Source organism: Centruroides vittatus, unplaced genomic scaffold, assembly GCF_030686945.1.
Source record: "Centruroides vittatus isolate TY-2023 unplaced genomic scaffold, ASM3068694v2 contig_425, whole genome shotgun sequence".
Taxonomy (NCBI): Eukaryota; Metazoa; Arthropoda; class Arachnida; order Scorpiones; family Buthidae; genus Centruroides; species Centruroides vittatus.
This window is the reverse complement of record NW_027122231.1, coordinates 118,393-137,345: the sequence shown is the minus strand read 5'-3', so window position 1 is coordinate 137,345 and position 18,953 is coordinate 118,393. Positions and strand designations below refer to the sequence as shown.

Here is an 18,953-nt window from a genome sequence, read left to right as displayed (position 1 = left end):
TACATCAATCCAAAAGGCATGTGCAACAACAAAAAGTAGTAATTTTGTCATCATTAACCTTGAATGTTGGTATTGCTGGATAAAATACTGAACCTAATAGTTTAGGATTAGAGATTAACAACACTAGAAAACAGCTTCCCTAATTCACAAAATTCATAATAAATCAACAGTTGACAAATGAAAAAAAAAAATTGTAAGATTATCTTATAAGAGAATCTTTCAAACTTCGAGAAAGTTTAATCTCACAACATTGAAGTTTGAATATATATTTATGAAGAACTTACTCATATAGGTTGGTATTGTAGGGCAATTATGAAAATATCAAACTTAAAAGAAGAAACAACAGTAATATATATGAACTCATACATTTCAATAGTAAATAAGCTGTTTTAGTTAGGTTCATATTATATTAGCATATTTTTAAATTTATAAACACACACAGTTTACAAAATCCTTTTCAATAAGTAACATGATAAAATCACTTATATTTACATAAAAAGTCAATCCAATATTTGAGATTTTTATATAAATATACATAAAAATCTGCACTGCAGCAACTGAAAAGAAAGAATAAAAGAAAAAAAATGCCAGTTTACATTGGCATGTCTTAATAATTTCTAGAGACCCAGTTTCTTGGAAATGGTATTCTCAACAATCTGACATTATGAAGCTAACGAATATGTTCTAAATACCCATCTAATATTTTTAATAATGAATAATTTAAAATTGTATGATTTAATAATTTGTTTTGATTTTATAAAAAAAGATATGCACCATTAAGAATTATAATATTCCAGCATTATCCTTTTCATTGTGTATTTTAAATTCTTCATATTCAATATAACATATTATTAAAAGCAAAATTTACTGAAAGGTATTTACTAGTCACAAAATGCTCAACGAATGAATTTACAGTTTCAACTCAATACCATAAAATTATTCATACCAATAAAACAAATTTATCTTTTGAATGATCCTCTTTTTTCACCAAAACACCTTCAATGGGTCCAAACTGTGTTCTTTTAGGGATTGTCTTTTTAGCAAATACACCGTATACTAAAAATAATTTTTATTCAAATTAGCACATGAATACATCTTCTTTCATAGAAGAAGACAATAGCAAATAAAGTTTCGATATTATTATATTCAACTTTTTACAAACTGATTATTATAATAAATGATATCAAATTTTAAAATTAACATTTACATTTTAATTTTAAAAAGTTTTATTCTAAATCATTGATTGAAACATGTATATATATAATTTATCTAGTGAGACTTCATGCATAATAATTATTGAAAGCAATAGCTTCTGTAACGATTGTATAAGCTCTAAATGTTTGCTGAAAAATATAGTAAGACAAGCTTTTAAACAATTTTAAAAATTAGCAATGTCTAAAATTATTTCTTTAAAATTTAAATATACTTCCTTCTGATAGAAAAATGTAAATCACCACTTACTATTCTTTACTGTTTTAAAATAAATTCCTTCATTAATATATATATATATATATATATATATTTTTTAAACTTTGTTATCTTTCCAATATAAATGAAGTATATAATTTTGAAATGCATTATAAAAAATAGTAAATAATTTTAGACATCATAATTAACTTTTTAAACATGATAATTTTAAATTTTATAGATAATTGTTTGTAAAGAAATATACAATATGAAGTAAAGAATAAATTATAAACAGAGACAGTCTGCACAATTACTTATGCAAATTTTCTCATTCAAATAAATCACTGACAACATTAATAGTATTTAAATGATTTCTACATTAAACTAATGGCCATATTCACCATCTCAACTTAATTCATAAATCTGAATAATGATCTAACTCACTTGTATTGGCAATTTAATGCTGATATTACTGGTTAGCTCATGTACTAATTTATTTTTCTACATTGCTTCATTTTCTACATTCTACATTGTACTAATTTATCTTTCTACATTGTTTTACATACGATCATAAAAAAAAACCTGAATAGATTCAAATACTTGAAAAGTGATTCATAGTATCAAAAATGATTACATTGTTGTACAATATTTAAAATATGTATTTAGTCTTTTTGTTTTTTCCTGTTTTTTATTTTGATTTTTGAATTACTTAATTAAAAAGATGTTAACTTTTTATATTATTTCATGTTATATCATTATAATTTTATTTTCAATCTTTATATTTTTATATTTCATGGCCTGCTCTAACAGAATGTCTTGATAGGATATGAAGCTAAGATTATAGAAGTTAAAAGGCACACAAAAGTCTTGAATCTAGAAAAAATCTTGGAAGAAGACATTATCAACAGTAAGAAGACTTACTGTTGATAATGTCTTCTTCCAAGATTTTCGATAATGTCCAACAATATGGAAATGGCTACTGAATAAGAGGAAAGAAAAATGTAGGAATGGCAGTCATTAGAGAAGCAAACAAAATTTATTATGTAATATTTTTGGTGTTTTAAGTTTAAAAATATTTTTGTAATAAAAATACATTGATTGTGAAATTAAATAATTTTTTAAAATATTGTTAAATACATAAGAAAAGCATTTTTCTTTAAAATGTTTGTAGAGTATATTCTGGAAATGGATATTTCATCTGTTTTTAAATTTAAAACATTCTAGAATGTTTAGGTTTTACTTATTTTTTGTAAAATTTTTGTTTGTTTTGATCTTATTCCCTGATTATGGGTTGAATAAGTCCAAAATCATTTTAAATTAATATTTGTTTCATTTTTTAACTTCAAATAATCTTTTTAAACCAATAAACTCTTTTATCTTTATTAGCAACTTAAAAATTTAATTAGAGCATAAAAATTTGCATAGATATATAATAAGCATTCAAACAAAAATTAAAGATTTTCTAACGTAATTCCATGTGTCAATCTGAAAATTTTGTAATCCCTCGTTAGATTATATTTGGGGTTATGAAAAGTAAAGAAATTCTTGAATTAGTAATTATAAGTTTAAACTCAATATATTTGATTCTTAATCTGATGGCAATGATGGTGAGTATGGCTTTAAAATTTATCCATAAAATTCTGAATTAAATAATGGAGGTAATAATTTAAAAATTACTTTCAACATTCAAAAGTTACTCAATAACTTTCTTAAGAATAAAGTTTATTTTGTTTTAATGTAATATTTTATAAAAATATTTTATTAACATAATTTTTCAACTATATTTTTGTGATAATTAAGCATGCAAAATAAATTATTAAAATCTTTTAAATCATTAAATATTAATGTAAATATATTTACTAAATCTTTAAAATAACTGTATATTATAAACTCTCTATATTAAATTTAATTGTTATAATGTAAAAATTATCTAGATTTTTCTATTTTAATCATTTCAGAGATATTTTTAGTAATAATATCTTACTTGGTTCTCCATTCTCTTTTAGAAAGATTTTGTTAACGTATAAATAAGTCGCGGGAAGGCTTGCCCACGCTCGACTAAGAACGGGTTTATCAAATATAAGTTGAATCCTATGATGAGGGCAATCTTTTTCATAATATTGATTGCAGTCTTCACACCCTATTCACCAAGAAATAACATTATATTTCTAATTTGTGTTCAGAAAATAAAAATAAAATGACTGATATCTATACAACTAAACTGTTTATTTCAAAAAATTATAATAATTTATCTATTTTCAAGTTTAACTTTAAATCAATACATTAAGTTACATCATTTTCATTTAAATGAACATATTATATATATACATACAATAAATCAATAGCATAAATAAATTTTGATGTAAAATTTTAATCAATAATTAATACAACTGATTTTTATTACCCTATCAATATCATTGGAATTAGAGTTTAAGAAAAATATTTTTGTAAAAATATACTAATTTAAATTATTTTTTTTTTTATAAATTAAATATGATTTAAAAGTTGTATTTTAAAATTCGTATGCAAAGAATGCTACAAAATCTTATATTCCAGTCTGTGAATCATATTTATTTTGGATGGTCATGATCTCACAAACCACAGATGTAATTTAAAGACAATCTTTTCTGTCTATCTTGTTAGTAATGAATTGTTTATATATAGAAAAGTCACGAGAGTGTAAAATGGTGTAAATTTTTTCATCATTCTATATTTTATCAAGATTTCTTAAAGAATATATTATATTCTATACAATATAAAATTCCAATGATATCAATTAATTGAATAATAAATCATTCCACAGTAATTCATATGGTGAAATATTACAGTTTGTTCTAATGATTAGATAAAATTAATTGAACAAAGTTTTTTTTTCTTGCAAATACAAACTGAGATGCTTTTTGTATGTTTAATATTCTGTGTACATAAAAGTTACTAGGGAGCTTGATTGATTCATCTTGTAATGTAAGTTCAAATGTAATGTCAAATTCTCCAAAAATATAAATGATAAAGTAAAAAAAAAAAACAAAAATATTTTCCATTTAAAAGAAACTATTATAAAGTAATAGTAAAGAAATTAATAATCTATTATCTACAGTCAGATTTCTAACGAATTTCAGAGGATTCCCACCCATTTAACATTTGGAAGTCGAAAGCATGGTTTTGATTGGCTGTAAAATTTCAACTGTGAAACTTTACGGGACTGATCAAGGATACACATTATGTAATTTTGGAGATGGGTATGTACAATGGCATTATGGAGCATTACAGCAGGCTAAGATGGTAGTTGAAATGTATAAAAATAGTTTTGTTTAATTTATAAGCAATCCCAAATTTTTGATAAGATGCAGGTGAAAAACTTCTGAAGCAAATCCATTTTCTGGTCATGGATAAGGATCTCCAACTATTGTGCTTAGAAAGTTTTCTTACATGGGAAAATTTTATATGGGAAAAATTTACACATATCTTATGGGGGAAAAACTGGGACTTTTCAAATTTAAACTTTCCACATGGAAAAACTTCTCATGTGGAAACTTCTTAACTGAATTCCACTGTATATTCAAAGGTGAGGATCAATGTGTTAAAAATACAAATGATAATTTATAAAGTTATCCTAATAATTGCAACATTAAGCTCTATGTACTTCAGAACAGTAAATTTAATTATTAAATCAGTAAGGTTAAAACAGTGGCGTAGCGTGGGTGTCAGCCGCCCGGAGCGGAGGAAATTTTCGCCGCCCCCTTATTTAGGTATTATTATTATTTATTGTGAAATTTTGCCGCCCCCTTAAAGTGCCACCCCCACTACGCTACGCTACTGGGTTAAAAAGACAAAAGTTTTAATAAAAAAAAGTGATGCTTTCAAAAATTTGAAAGAAAATTATAATTATAAATTATTATAGTAATTATTTTCAGTTAAGAATAAGTTTTCTTAACATTTATATAAATGCAATTAAAAGAAGAAACCAAAACAAATATTGTTATATTTAAAACAATTTAAAATAAATTATATCACTTTAAAAAAACTTATTAAAAATATTACTAGACATTTTACAGACAGAAAATAATATACATCTCTATAAATCTGGAAACTAAAACTTCTATACATTAAATTTAATAAATATTAAAACAGTAAATTTATTTTGATAAGTGTAAGATAGAGAGAACCCTATAAATTTGGGTCAGTCCACATTGCAATTATTTATAAATGAATAATCAAATAATAAAACAATAATTATCAAATAATTTAGTGTGATTCATCAAGAAATTTTAAGCTTGATCTAGAAAATATATACACAGTACTTTCCTTTATGATTATTATTAGAAAAATTATTAATACAAAAATACCAAATATTTTATCAAATAACATAATATTTATTTTAAACTTATCGGTAATATATGAAATGGATTTTAAATAACCAATATTTTCTGAAAATATTTCAAAAAACAAACATTGAACCAGCTTTGTTTCCAACTGACTCAGAAAACTGATATCATGTAACACTTGACATAATCATATTTAAATTATTATGATATTAGTTTTATATATATATATATATATATTTATATACAGGGTGTCCCACACAAAACTGACCACATTCACTGATTGAATAAAACTAGGCCAACTTAAAGAATGAAGCATTAGTTATGAATGTTTCCATGCTTTGTGAATAAAACTGTTTGAGAGTTTTATTTTTGGGGGTCTGATTTTATTTTGTTCTTTTTTCCAATACAAAGATTACAATAATTTACTCAACCACTGACCAATGACAGAGGCCACTTTTATATGGAACACACTGTATTGTGTGTGCTATGTAATAGTGGTGTTCAATATTATGTAATATTAGACTATTGACATGATATTTTCCAATATAATGTCTGAAAAATGAACACTAGTTAATATTATTATTGACATTCGATATTACTAATATCGAGAATTGTCAAAATTTACAAAATAAAATTAATTTAATGGTCCACTACTAATGAAATTTGAAACTGTCAACAAATTTCATTTGTTTGTAATTTAAATGTTAATTTTGATTCAGTATCAACAACAGTTAAACAATTTCTAACTGATTTCCTTGAATTCCTGTACACTTAAATGTTTGGAAATTAAAATTTGCTTTTGATTAGCTGACAAATTTCAAGTGTAAACAATTTTAAACTTGAATTTAAAAATTAATCCTTTCCAAAATTTTAAATTTCTTGTTGTAATTGGTTAGGAAAAAAAAAGGTTAACTAATGATGATTTTAAAAACAGTATAAACAAGCAGTTTCTGTTTGATATCTCTATTTTCCAACAAAGTTTTGCATCTTTTTATTATATTTTAAGTATATTTAATTTTTTTGTATATGGTATTGTCCAAAATATTAATCAATGTTTTTTCCTATTTTTAGATCTAGAGTTAATAAAATTTGTAGGCTTTTTAGGTCTTTGAAACAGAATAATTTAATAAAAATTAATAGCAGCAAGCAATAACATTTAAAAAAAAAAAAAATTCCTTAAGATTATTAGTGAATGATTAGATTTTGTTTAAGAAGTTAAGCAAATAAAGAAATACGCTATTATTAAATATTAAATTTTATAAATAAAAAGTAATACATTTTTTATTATTTAAAACAGTAGTAATTTTACTGCAGAAATTGTCATTCTTTTAATTCTAAACCTGGTCACAGTTAACATTATCTTAGCTTAATTCTCTTTAGTATGCCACTATTTAAACCTCTGATAGAATGTAGTTAAAAACTCCAATAATATAAAATATTAAATTTGACTGGATAAAAATCAGAGTAGAAGAATCCTAACAAAAGCTATCATATGTTAATAGAAAATGAAAAACTGACAATTGTTATAAATTTCTATTAAGCAAACATAAAAATACATAAATGTTAAAATGTAATTAGCAAAATTAATTTTGCATACAAACAAAGTTAAGTAAATATATGCTTTAGAAATATAGATGTTTAAGTAATTTGTAGTAGTTGTTATTGATATAAAATTTTACCAATTAATAATCAATATTTTGACAATATCAACTGTTATATCATTTAATTTATATTGATTACAGATTTCATAATACTGAACATCACTATCACATATGTGTAAAATTGTAAAGCTAACACATTTAAACTGTAAGAAAAATTACATTTATTACAATGCAAATTTCAGTTAATAAAATATGAAATATAATATATAATATAATATAAATTAATTATAAGTATCTCATTTCATTAATCATAAGATTATTAATTCTGCAATTTAAATTTGTATGTTATTGAACACACAACCATTGATGTAATGTAAATAAAAATGATGGCATTTTTTTTATGATTACAAGCACATACACTTCCAATTCATTATACTCATAATTTAAAAGACAACTTATTAAAATAAATTGTCTAAATCATTAACATTTGATGCACTATTATAAATGAAATGCATTTGTATTAATAAAAGCCATAATAAAAATGCAGGAAAATTTTTTTCCAAGTGTTGTTGGCTATTTGATCAATTATATACAAATCTTTGGCAAAATAAAAAATATCTTCAGCTTTTACTTACTTAATACAACTTCAGTTAATCATACTATATGCAGAAAAGAAAGTATATATCAAACTTATGTAATGCTAATACTAAATGAATGGCTGGTAATTAAAAACAACAAATCAAATAAAATATTCAATCCATTATACATATATATATGGTGGTAATGTCATACTATCACAAATGACATTAACATCGTTTAATACAAATATGGATTGGTAAATTGTACATGTAATTTGTGTATGTATAAGTATAATAATCACCTTAATTCATAATTATTAAACATTGAAAATAATAAATTTGTTTTAATCTTGTATGTATTGCTAATCTTTTTTATTAAATTTACATTATTGTAATGAATATTAAAGTAATCAATTCAGTTATAAATTTTAAAAAATTCATAAGAAACAATTGTATTTATTTAATCATAGTCTAAATATTCATCATCTTTTTAGAATTTTTATCGAAGTTATGTTAAATTTTATTTTTTCCAATTTTGACATCACATATATTAATAAAATAATTATAGACAATATCATATTTATAATTCATTAAAAATTAACATTAAAATTGGAAAATATTGATTTTAATAATTGATTTTAGTTAGTTCATAAAAAAATTAGGAATTTTATCCTTTAGATTCATTACATATTTTCTTGATAGTTATCAAAGTAATGTCATGTTTTTTATAGGGAAGTTTGTAATTTTCAAAAATCAATTTAAAATGATAGAAACATCTAAAAAGTAGCTTAAAATGATATCAAATTATTCACTTATATGTTAACTGCAGTTTTAAGAAAAGGTGAAATTGGCAAATGAAATGCTACTCTATGGCAGTTTTCTTCTTCTTCAAAGACTATACTTGGAACAGATACCACATTTTCATGGATTGCCTGGCATGTTGGTCTATCTGGGGAGACCATGAAATCAGATATTTCCATATGGTAAAAACCAGCATGCCAATTTATCTCAGGAAATTCCAGTTTAAATGAGGTTACAAATCCTCTTTTAGAGGGCACATTAAATGTTTTTTTATTCAAAACTGTCAGCATTATATCAAAAACTATGATTATATGTTTAATTTCTTTATTTTGCCTTCTTTCTAAAGATATAAAATATTTGTGAAATTATGAAAGTGCTTTTCTTATGTTTATTTTATTGTAATTTGATTCAAAAATGCAAAATAACACATCAAAATTAAGAAAGTTACTGAAAATTATCTCAACTTACACCCATTAACATCTGCTTTGTGTGAAATTGAGAGGAAGCTGTTATTTTTAAGGTCAGGGTAGATGGTCAGTGTAGCCCACACTGACTGACTTGCTGCTGCTACTGCTGATGTCAATAAGTCATTAATTGTTTTATTGTCTTCTAAACAAAAACTCTCTTCCTGATTTTAAGTCAGTCAAATTATAATGTTAATATTTTATTGTACTTGGAAAAATGTTTTCTTTAATGTTTAATTAACAACCAGTTTTGTTAGATCTGATAAATTTTATATTTTAGTTGCAGTTTGCAGTTTAACTAGCATGCTGATAACCCCTGCATTTCCAGCATGCTGGTCACCCCGATCATATGCAGCATGCCAGTCATTTCATGAAAATATGGTATATAACCTATTCTGTGGATCACAAAGAAAACAATAGCTTAAAAACTGAAGGCATTACATTCAAAGGCATAAAATAAAATTATTTTTATTCAGACATTTTCATTATTATAGCTAAGACTTATGTTATTTATTTATATAAAACAGTACATTAGGCTCATTCATTCATTGATATAAATGGCTCTTTTATAAGTAGTTCACTTTTACACAAATGAAATGGTTCTCTGGTGACATATTTAATGATTCCAAAAAGAAGGATATCAAACACATTATTAGAAAAATCTGAAATCTTAGTGGTAAATTATTTTGAGTCCAAAAAGGCTTCAAAAACTCCCCATTTAACTCTTAATGCATCATAGACTTATGATTAAATACTTGACTTTAAATACCATCTACCTAGTTTTGAAATGTTCATTGTTAAAAATTTCTCTGCATTATTTTTAATGCAATGCTTTCTTTTGTCTTAACATATTTACTTTTATTAAATTTTTTTATATAGATTATACTACTGTACTGTACATAACATTAAAATCACAATACACTACACCAGGAAATGCATAATAACAAATACAGAACCAATTACTGGTGTATATAAACAAACAATCTCTGAGCAAATGTTTTCTAACTCCTTCTTCAGGTGCAATAATGGTTACCTGATGGAACATCCTTTGGAACAAACTTGAATTTATAAAAGATTTTAAAAGAAATGTAATTCAAACTTATGAACTAAGTTCAAATTATGTTTCTTTTAAAATTACAATATTGCACCTGAAGAACTCAGGAGGAGTTAGAAAATGTTTGTGCAGAGATTGTCTTTTGTTTATACATCCCAGTAATTGGTTTTGTGTTCATTATTACATAAATAACATTGTTTACAAAGAATTTCTTTAAGTTACAAAAAATACCAGGAATAGACTGCCAAAAATGATTAAAGTTCCTAATAAATGTAAACATTTTCTAAACATTTTACATATGTATGTAATCATGAAATCATAATTATTGTAGATTTTCTATTAATGACATATTTCTTATTAATGTCAAATTAAAACTAAACACCAATGTAAATGAAAATAACTTAACATTGTACAGTTTAATCAAAGGTTTTCCATATATAAACCAAAGTTGAATCTTTATAACCAATATCTAAAAGGCTAAAACAAATACCTGTAGTATAACCTTGTGAGCCCTATGTTGGCCTTTCTTTATTGCTAGACTTATCACACTGTCACTGGACACAAGATCAGCCTTAGAAAATCATTTAGAAATGTATTCATTTTGAAAAATAAAGTGATATTCTAAGGCTAATCTTATGTCCAGTGATGGTGTAATAAGTCTAGCAATAAAGAAAGGCCAACAAAATGTTCACAAGTTTATATCAAAATTAGACAAGAAGTATATCATAGTAAATATCTGTAGCTTGAAAGATATCTAGTTTTTAGACAAAGATTTTATAGATCATTATTCCTAATAATTCTATATTTCTGAATCATTAAGAGAAAATAAAATGTTAATATAGCTTGCATCTGACAATTGTTTGTATCTAATAAACAACCAATTGCTTAATCATACAACAGAAATTTAAAATTAATTTTATTGAAATATTAGTAGAAAAACATGAATTTAATACTGTACTTCTTTCTAAAATTCTGTTGGCTCTTAAATATACATAAAAATTGCATATTTAGTAAGCAATAAATTAACCACCGATATCAAACTTTAGATAAATAATCATCATCATCAAACCCAATATATTTTAAAGCAGTCGTCCAACTAAAGCTGAATATTAATCAGGCTAGAAATGGCTATATTATTAAATACTTCTAAATTATTTAAATTAAATTATTATAATTATAATTATTAAATTTATTAAGAGATGGCACCTAATGCCTAACTCTATTGCAAATTGTCTTATAAATTATTATTATAATAGCCATTTCTAGCCCAATTAATATTTGGCTTTTGTTGGACAGTTGTTTCAAAATTTAGAGCAAGCTAAAGTTTGATATCAATGTTATTTGCAGATGTACAATGAGTAGAGTTTCTCATACATTTCTATTAGAAGTTAGAGAAGGAAACTTTTAAGAATTAATATTTATATGAATAAAAACAGCATTCACTACTATAATGAAAACTTATAATGAAATAAAGTATACAATATTTAAGTAGCATAAACATCTGGAACTCATATTTTTGCCTTTGACTATCACATGGACTAGATAAAATTATGAAGGCTAAGGCTAGTTAAATATACAGAACAATTGTATATTATCTATGTTGCAACAAAACTTTAATGATATAAGTCAGATAGAGATTCTCAATGTTAAGAAGAACTGATTAAAAGACAGATGATAAAAGTGTCTTACAGATGAACTTTAATTCATTTTTAAAAACTTTAATCCCATCAGAAAACATTAAGATTCTAGGACAATAAAAAACTAGAAGAGGCCATCCAAAAGACACAACTGAATCATTGTTTTGATAGAAAACAGAAAAAAATTCCCCAAAAATACAGAAAAACATCAATGATGAACATTTTGTAGAAATTAATGTTTTAATAGAGATTAAAAGTTTTAGCATTCATTCCTATTTTCCAGTTAATAATGAGTGACTATAGATCAGCAATAGCTGATAGTAATACAAGATGACGCTTCAATGTTCTTTGCAGATGTACAATGAGTAGTCTCTCTCATACATTTCTATTAGAAGTTGAGGAGGAAAATTGTAAGAATTAAATTTTCCTCAACAATTTTAACTATTCAGATTAATTAAACACAAATATAATAATACAATTTACAAAGTTAACATGTAATTTAATATCAGTCTGACAATTACTAATAAAAAGAAGCTTCTAAAAACAGAAAAAATGATGAATCTAAAAATATAAGATATTCCAGATTTTTATGAAATTAGTTTTAATTAACCAATTATATTATTTTTACTGTTAATTTACTAAATTAACAATAAGATGTGAAAAGTGTGGGATGTCACAACTGGAAATAATTTAAAGATACTGAAAAAAAGAGTTATTTTGTTTCTCTCTTTCTCTCCAAGATTAAAGTATTTAGAATTTGTTCAAACAGGTATATTTTATTGCTATTTTGATTTTCCAAAAAAATGTAAATTTTTATTTTTGTGTAATTCTGTGGTTTAATTAAATTATTTTATGATTATGATTGTATGAGTTGCTATATATTTTATTAAAGTTTATTCATTTTTCCCTTAAAATTATGAAATAAAATTACTAACAGTGACGATTTGTACGGAGATCACGGCGAGGACGTGAATGTTGATCTAATGATTGATGACTTTCAGGTACTAAGCTTGATAATGCATTTAATCCAGCAGTTATAGGAGAATGAACAGATAACTCTAAGGAATTTCGAGTTGAATCTGGATGAGTAGCGCTGCTGACAGCAGAACAAGTATTTACATCATCAACATCATCTGTTGAAGCACCATTTCTAGCTGCTAGAACTAAATATTTCTTCAATTAGCTAATTGTTAGAAGAGACATTCTGAAAAATAAAAATGTTTATCAAAAAGAGATGCTTACATGCACCATTAGCTGCTAACAAGTGATTTGTTGCATTATTTAAAACAGTTCTGCCATCCAAAGCATCAGCACCATTTAAAACAGATGACACAGTACTACTAGCAGCAGCTTCGTTACAAGAACTTAGATCATTTATATGCTGGCTATACCCTAAAAAAAAAGTTATCTTTTCTATTATTTGAGTTTAAATAATTAAAAGAAAATAAATAAGCTGTATGAAGTATAAATGAATTAATTTGAAATAGTCAAAGTCATTATTTTTTATTATTATAATAAATGTATAAAATAACTTTCAAATTTCACTTTTGTGATAAAGTTAAATAAATATAATCTTAAATAGTAGTAGCAGAAGCAGAACCTTAATTATATGACAAAATTTCTGAAATATTAATTTTCATGTAATTTTTTTACAATTTCAAAATTTTAACAAAACAACTCATTAATTTATACAAATTAATTTATAGTGAAATAATATATTGATTTATTTTGTCTCTAAGCAATTTACACAAAATAATAAGTTCTATCTTTTGACATTAACATTTATTTTCAAAGTATATATAACCAATTTCTTAAAATATATATTAAAAAATTAATCATATATTTTTTTGCTTCTATAACTTCAAAAATAATTAATTCAAAAGTTAATAAAGTATAAAATTTCAGAGAATGATTTGTGGGAAATAATACATAATTTTTTTGCATTAATTAAATATATTAAATATAATATTGTTAATTAAAATACTGAATGTTTTTGAGCTGCAAAAAACAAATAACAAATACAACAAAATATGAATATATTAATTATTTTTGAGTATCTTATAAATAAAAAGAAAATTTTGTTTGTTTATCTGTAGCAGCATTATAGCCATATGAGACCTTTGTACAGTACATGTCTGTATTGATTTGTAGTGCTGTTAATTTTTATCTTCTTTTCTTTCAGCTTTTCATTCAGAAAATTTATCTTTCTTTTTACATATATACCTGCCTATGAACCTATTTCACATCATATTTTATAGAAAAACTTGAAAAAGCCCACAAATTTCTTTTGAATGACTATGATTATTTTAGCAAATGAACCAAACATCACTGCCTACGGACAAATCCATCACCAAAACCACTTCAACACATTTAACTTCATATTTGGTTACTTCCATTTGGAAATAGTAAATTAATAAAACAATTTTAATTATTAAGAACATGTGATTTAAATAATGTGCAACTGCCTAAAATTGACTTGTGGTGTTATCATTTAATTAGTGTCTTCTCACCCAAATACTGGGGTAATTTAGTTTAGTGCTTCCAAAGTAAAATCTAATAATATGTAAATATTTTGAAAATAAAACTCTTATTAATATTATTTCCCACCTACTTTTGTTGTTTATTTAAAATATAATTATTCTTTCTCAAAATACATCATTCGAAATTGTTTTGTTACACACTGCTTTACTAAGAATTATTTCCATCATCATTTGAGAGATATTTAACTTTGCAAACAAGCAGTTATTTATTGAGAGATCATCATAATGCCAGGCTGCAATTTTTAATCATATTTTTCATTTATTTAATTTAAAATATATGCTCTTCAACTCAAATTAGTAGTGTCTTGCCCATGTATAGTGTTACCACCTGTCCAGTTTTCACCCAGACAGTCTGGGAATTAACTCATTGTCCAGGTGAACTATTAATTTTGTCCAGAATTTCATAGAAATTGTGAAATTACGATGAAACAAAGTTCTTGCAAATATTGTTATAAATTTACACCATTTGAACAACGAAAGACCTCACACTCACTGAAACTCATCTGTCGTTCTGCCGTGTTATTATGTTTATGCTGACCCTTTTTTTCTTGTATGTCACTAGCACGTTATTCTTTCATTGTAAAATGACATTGTGCATGCATCAGGAACTTCTGTTCAAACAAACCTGACCTGCCATCCAGGTCAGCGATTTTGTAAAGGTGGCAACACTACCCATGTACATCATACTTTTCCTGTTAAAAATAGTCATGTCAATCAATCATCTATTAACTGCTTTCAGGGGAAAACTTTTGAATTAAAATAACATGACTTCCAGTGCAAACCAAAAGTTCATATATAGTCAATCAAGGCCTCCTGCCCCTAAGGTTTCCATATCTGGTCTCTTCTTTCATCTATCTAACTCTGTTCTCGAGATTAAGAAAAGACAGATGGACAGACAAAAGTGGAAATTATATAATTTACAACATAAAACATGTAACTAACTTAATTGTAAAATTTACTCAATATTATTACAGTAAGATTTAGTTCAAAGATCGGTTATAACTAGAATGTTAGTTAAAATCCCAATTATGTCAAATAATTAAGGCTCTACTGTATTTTAATAAAGCAATTTTGAATTTTTCTATGTATTAATGAATGATATAAACAAACAATTGATAAACTATTTACCTGTCAATTTTTATACAATACATTATGATATCAAAACATATTATTAAGCTAGTGTACATTTTTAAACATTCACTTGGAAAAATAAATAAAATATTAAAAGATAGAAACCTATTTTAACAACAAGATGTAAAAAGTTTAATGTTATTAATTAAAACAACAAAAAATTTCATTTAAATATATTACTTATTAAAATCATATTGAAATTTTAAAATAATTCTATAATTAAACTGTTGAATCATTAATGATATAAAAATATCAAGTGCAAGAGCTGTCTGCTTTTACCTGACTATCCTTGCTACATGCAAAAATAAGCTTTCATGCTTGTTAGAATTAAGTTATTATTATTATTTCTTTTGTAAGAAGAGAAGTTACAGTTTGCTTCATGTATAATAAGCATAAAAATTTATTTGAAAAATGTTTTGAACATCAAAATGTTTACTTTTATCAAATTAACTACAGTACAATACAATATATATATATATATATGTTACGGACAAAGTGATTAATCGGACAAAGTAATTAATCGGGCATTATGAATAATGACCAAAAAAGATGCGCAGTGTAATAAATATTGATTAATTTATCAAATTGACCGGTCATTATGAATACTGCTATCACCTAGTTGGGTAAAGTGATAATAATATGTTAAGGAGTGATCATCCAACATACACTAGCCAATTAGCACTCTGAGTTGCACGTGTGTATCGTGTTTAGTACTGAATTTTAAATTTGATTTAAAAAAAACTCCACTTATTTCATTTAGAAATATTTATTTTTTGTGAATCATTTCAAAGTACTATTAACAGATATTCTTCTGGTAACTTAGAAGTAACTTTCATTTTTGACTCTCACTTTTTCTATCATTGACAAATATGCTGATTTCATAAAAATTTGATTGTTCTCACCTTTTTCTGCTATTAACTCGTTCAATCGGTTGTTGAAGCGATTATTCATATCACTTAATGATTCCTCCACAATTGTTACTTTTGTAAAAGAAGAAAGATTAACTATTGGCGCACAAATTTAAAATTTGGTACTAAATGCAATACGCATATGCAACTAAGATGTAAGTTGTGATTGGCTAGCATATGTCGGATGATCACTCCTCAATATATTATCATCACTTTGCCCAACTAGGTGATAGCAGTATTCATATGATGACCGGTCAATTTGATAAACTATTGAAATTTACTACAATGCCCGATTTTGTTGGTCATTATTCATAATGCCCATATTAATCACTTTGTCCATAACATATATATATATAAAATTCTTTGACATATTTATGAAATTATTTTTAATAAATATGTCAAATTATTTGTCTTTTCAAAATTTTAAATTGATATTTTCTCAATGAAATATGAAATAATTTCATATTTAAATTTTAAAAATTAAAAATCTACTTATTGAGTGATTAACAATAAAAAATAAAATATAGATACTGTAAATAGGTACTGTCTAATAGATACTGTATCTATTAGAAAATTAATATTGATTTAAAATGAAAATATAAGATAGCTTGAACAAATATAGTCTCTGTACAATATGCCAGTGCAGAAACAGAAATAATAATTAAATAATAAAAATTCCAATTATTCTTAAATTACCAGTAAAGGTAAAACTGACAAAAATCATTATGGCTTCTGTATTTAAATTAAAAAGAATTCGAAAAATTTAAATAGATTTGATTTTAAATAATTACCAGCAACTGAATAAGTTTTTTCAGTGATAAACCTAATATTTTATTTTTTAAAAATGACGTCTTATCATGAAACAATGAAATAATGACAATTTTAGATAATTATAAGAACATTTATAAAAATTAATTTTTTTCTGAAATTTTGAGTTCATCATCATCTGAACTTTCTCTGAGATCATCTAATTTAGTAAATTTTTATGTTATTAAACTTAAAAATTTTCAAATTTGAATTTCTAATTTCACTACTATAACTTTATTAAAATAGATACATAATGAAAACCTTAAATTTTTTACTATTTTATTAGGAATGATATAAAGTATTTCTAATTTCAAATATTTTTAATATGAGTATTAAAAATAATTTATTTATTATTAATGAATCCAAATCTCTTTTAAAAATTTATATTATTTATATCTTATATCAATTATCTATACTTAGTTTATTTTTCAATATGTGTTTTTGTTTAATTTTGGTTTAAATAATAAATTTTATTGATTTAGACATATTTTATTTTTGAAAACAAATTCAAAATATATTTATCCATGGGTAATAAATAATACTTTATTAATGAAATATTATGATTATAACAATGTTAATGCTATTAACTATTTCTAAATTTAAACATCAATTAAATAGTATTTAAGCATTTTCAAATAATTCAATTTTCTTAATAGACATTTTATTTAGCAATATGATTTGTATAATTTGTGGAATTTTAATAATACAAATTTCAACAATTTTATTTCGCTACGAGCTTTCACAACAGCATTATATAACAAAGAAACAGAAAGAAAAAGAAATAAATCAAAAAGTTGAGAAAATAGAGGAATTGTCATTTTGGATTCAAGGAAAAGGAAAAACACACACTAAGTCTAAGTTTTGGATTGATTTCTAATGAAGACCATCTTTTTTGTCCAAAAAAATATAAAATTTTAGTCTCACCCATAAGCAGAAAGACAAAGCAATTGTATTTATGTAAATTTTGTGCCATTAAAATAAATTTAAGACAGTATCATATTCTCATTCTATATGTAAAAAAAAAATGAATAAAGAAATTTTATAATCTAAAATTATTTTTGTTCTTTCATAATACTTCATATTTTTCTCTAATTTACATTCTTTAGATAATAATATGCTTTGAAAATCCATTTTTTTAAATTAACGTTAATTATTAATTATTCTGGTCTGCTTACTTATATTAATCTGAAAACATCTTATCTTTCTGCATTCCACAAATTTTTATGATAAAAATAAATATCATGACAGTAACATAATTGCATTTTAGTACTTCTCATACATTTATATTTGAAAAACTTTTGAACATAAAGATTTAAGTTTAAAAATTTTTGATTAATAAAATAAACGACATAGATTTATTGGGTTGTTCAGAAAGTAATTTTGTTTTTTTATTACTAGAGGAATTAGATGTATTTTTACCAGCCAATTTTATTTTAAACCACATTTTCATTATATACTTCGACAGATGATATTTTAAGGCTTATTTGTAAAAAATTTTGTTTGATTCTGTACCATTGTTTTTTTTTCGGTGACCCATCAAATATGGAAAATCGAAAGCATCATTTTCGGCATATTTTGCTTTTTTATAACTAAAAAATCAAAATGCTGTTCAAACAAGAAAAAAATTGTGGTACATGTTTGGAGAAGATGTGTTGAGAGAAAGACAGTGCCAAAACTGGTTTACAAAATTGTGTTCTGGC

The 18,953-nt window shown here is 24.2% G+C and overlaps 1 protein-coding gene across 3 annotated transcripts in view; it reads right to left on the bottom strand.

The window, feature by feature from the left end:
- Positions 1–18,953, bottom strand: part of LOC136976787 (PR domain zinc finger protein 10-like) — a 104,997-nt gene that overhangs the window by 34,818 nt on the left and 51,226 nt on the right. The window contains exons 7-10 of one of the 3 annotated variants that reach the window (XM_067272151.1): positions 13,110–13,259; positions 12,803–13,030; positions 3,392–3,547; positions 947–1,056 (exon numbers count right to left, since the gene is read on the bottom strand). In XM_067272151.1, coding sequence (XP_067128252.1) covers positions 947–1,056; positions 3,392–3,547; positions 12,803–13,030; positions 13,110–13,259 — 644 coding nt within the window. The remainder of the gene's footprint in view (positions 1–946; positions 1,057–3,391; positions 3,548–12,802; positions 13,031–13,109; positions 13,260–18,953) is intronic. The other 2 variants (XM_067272153.1, XM_067272154.1) reach the window with 2 other exon arrangements.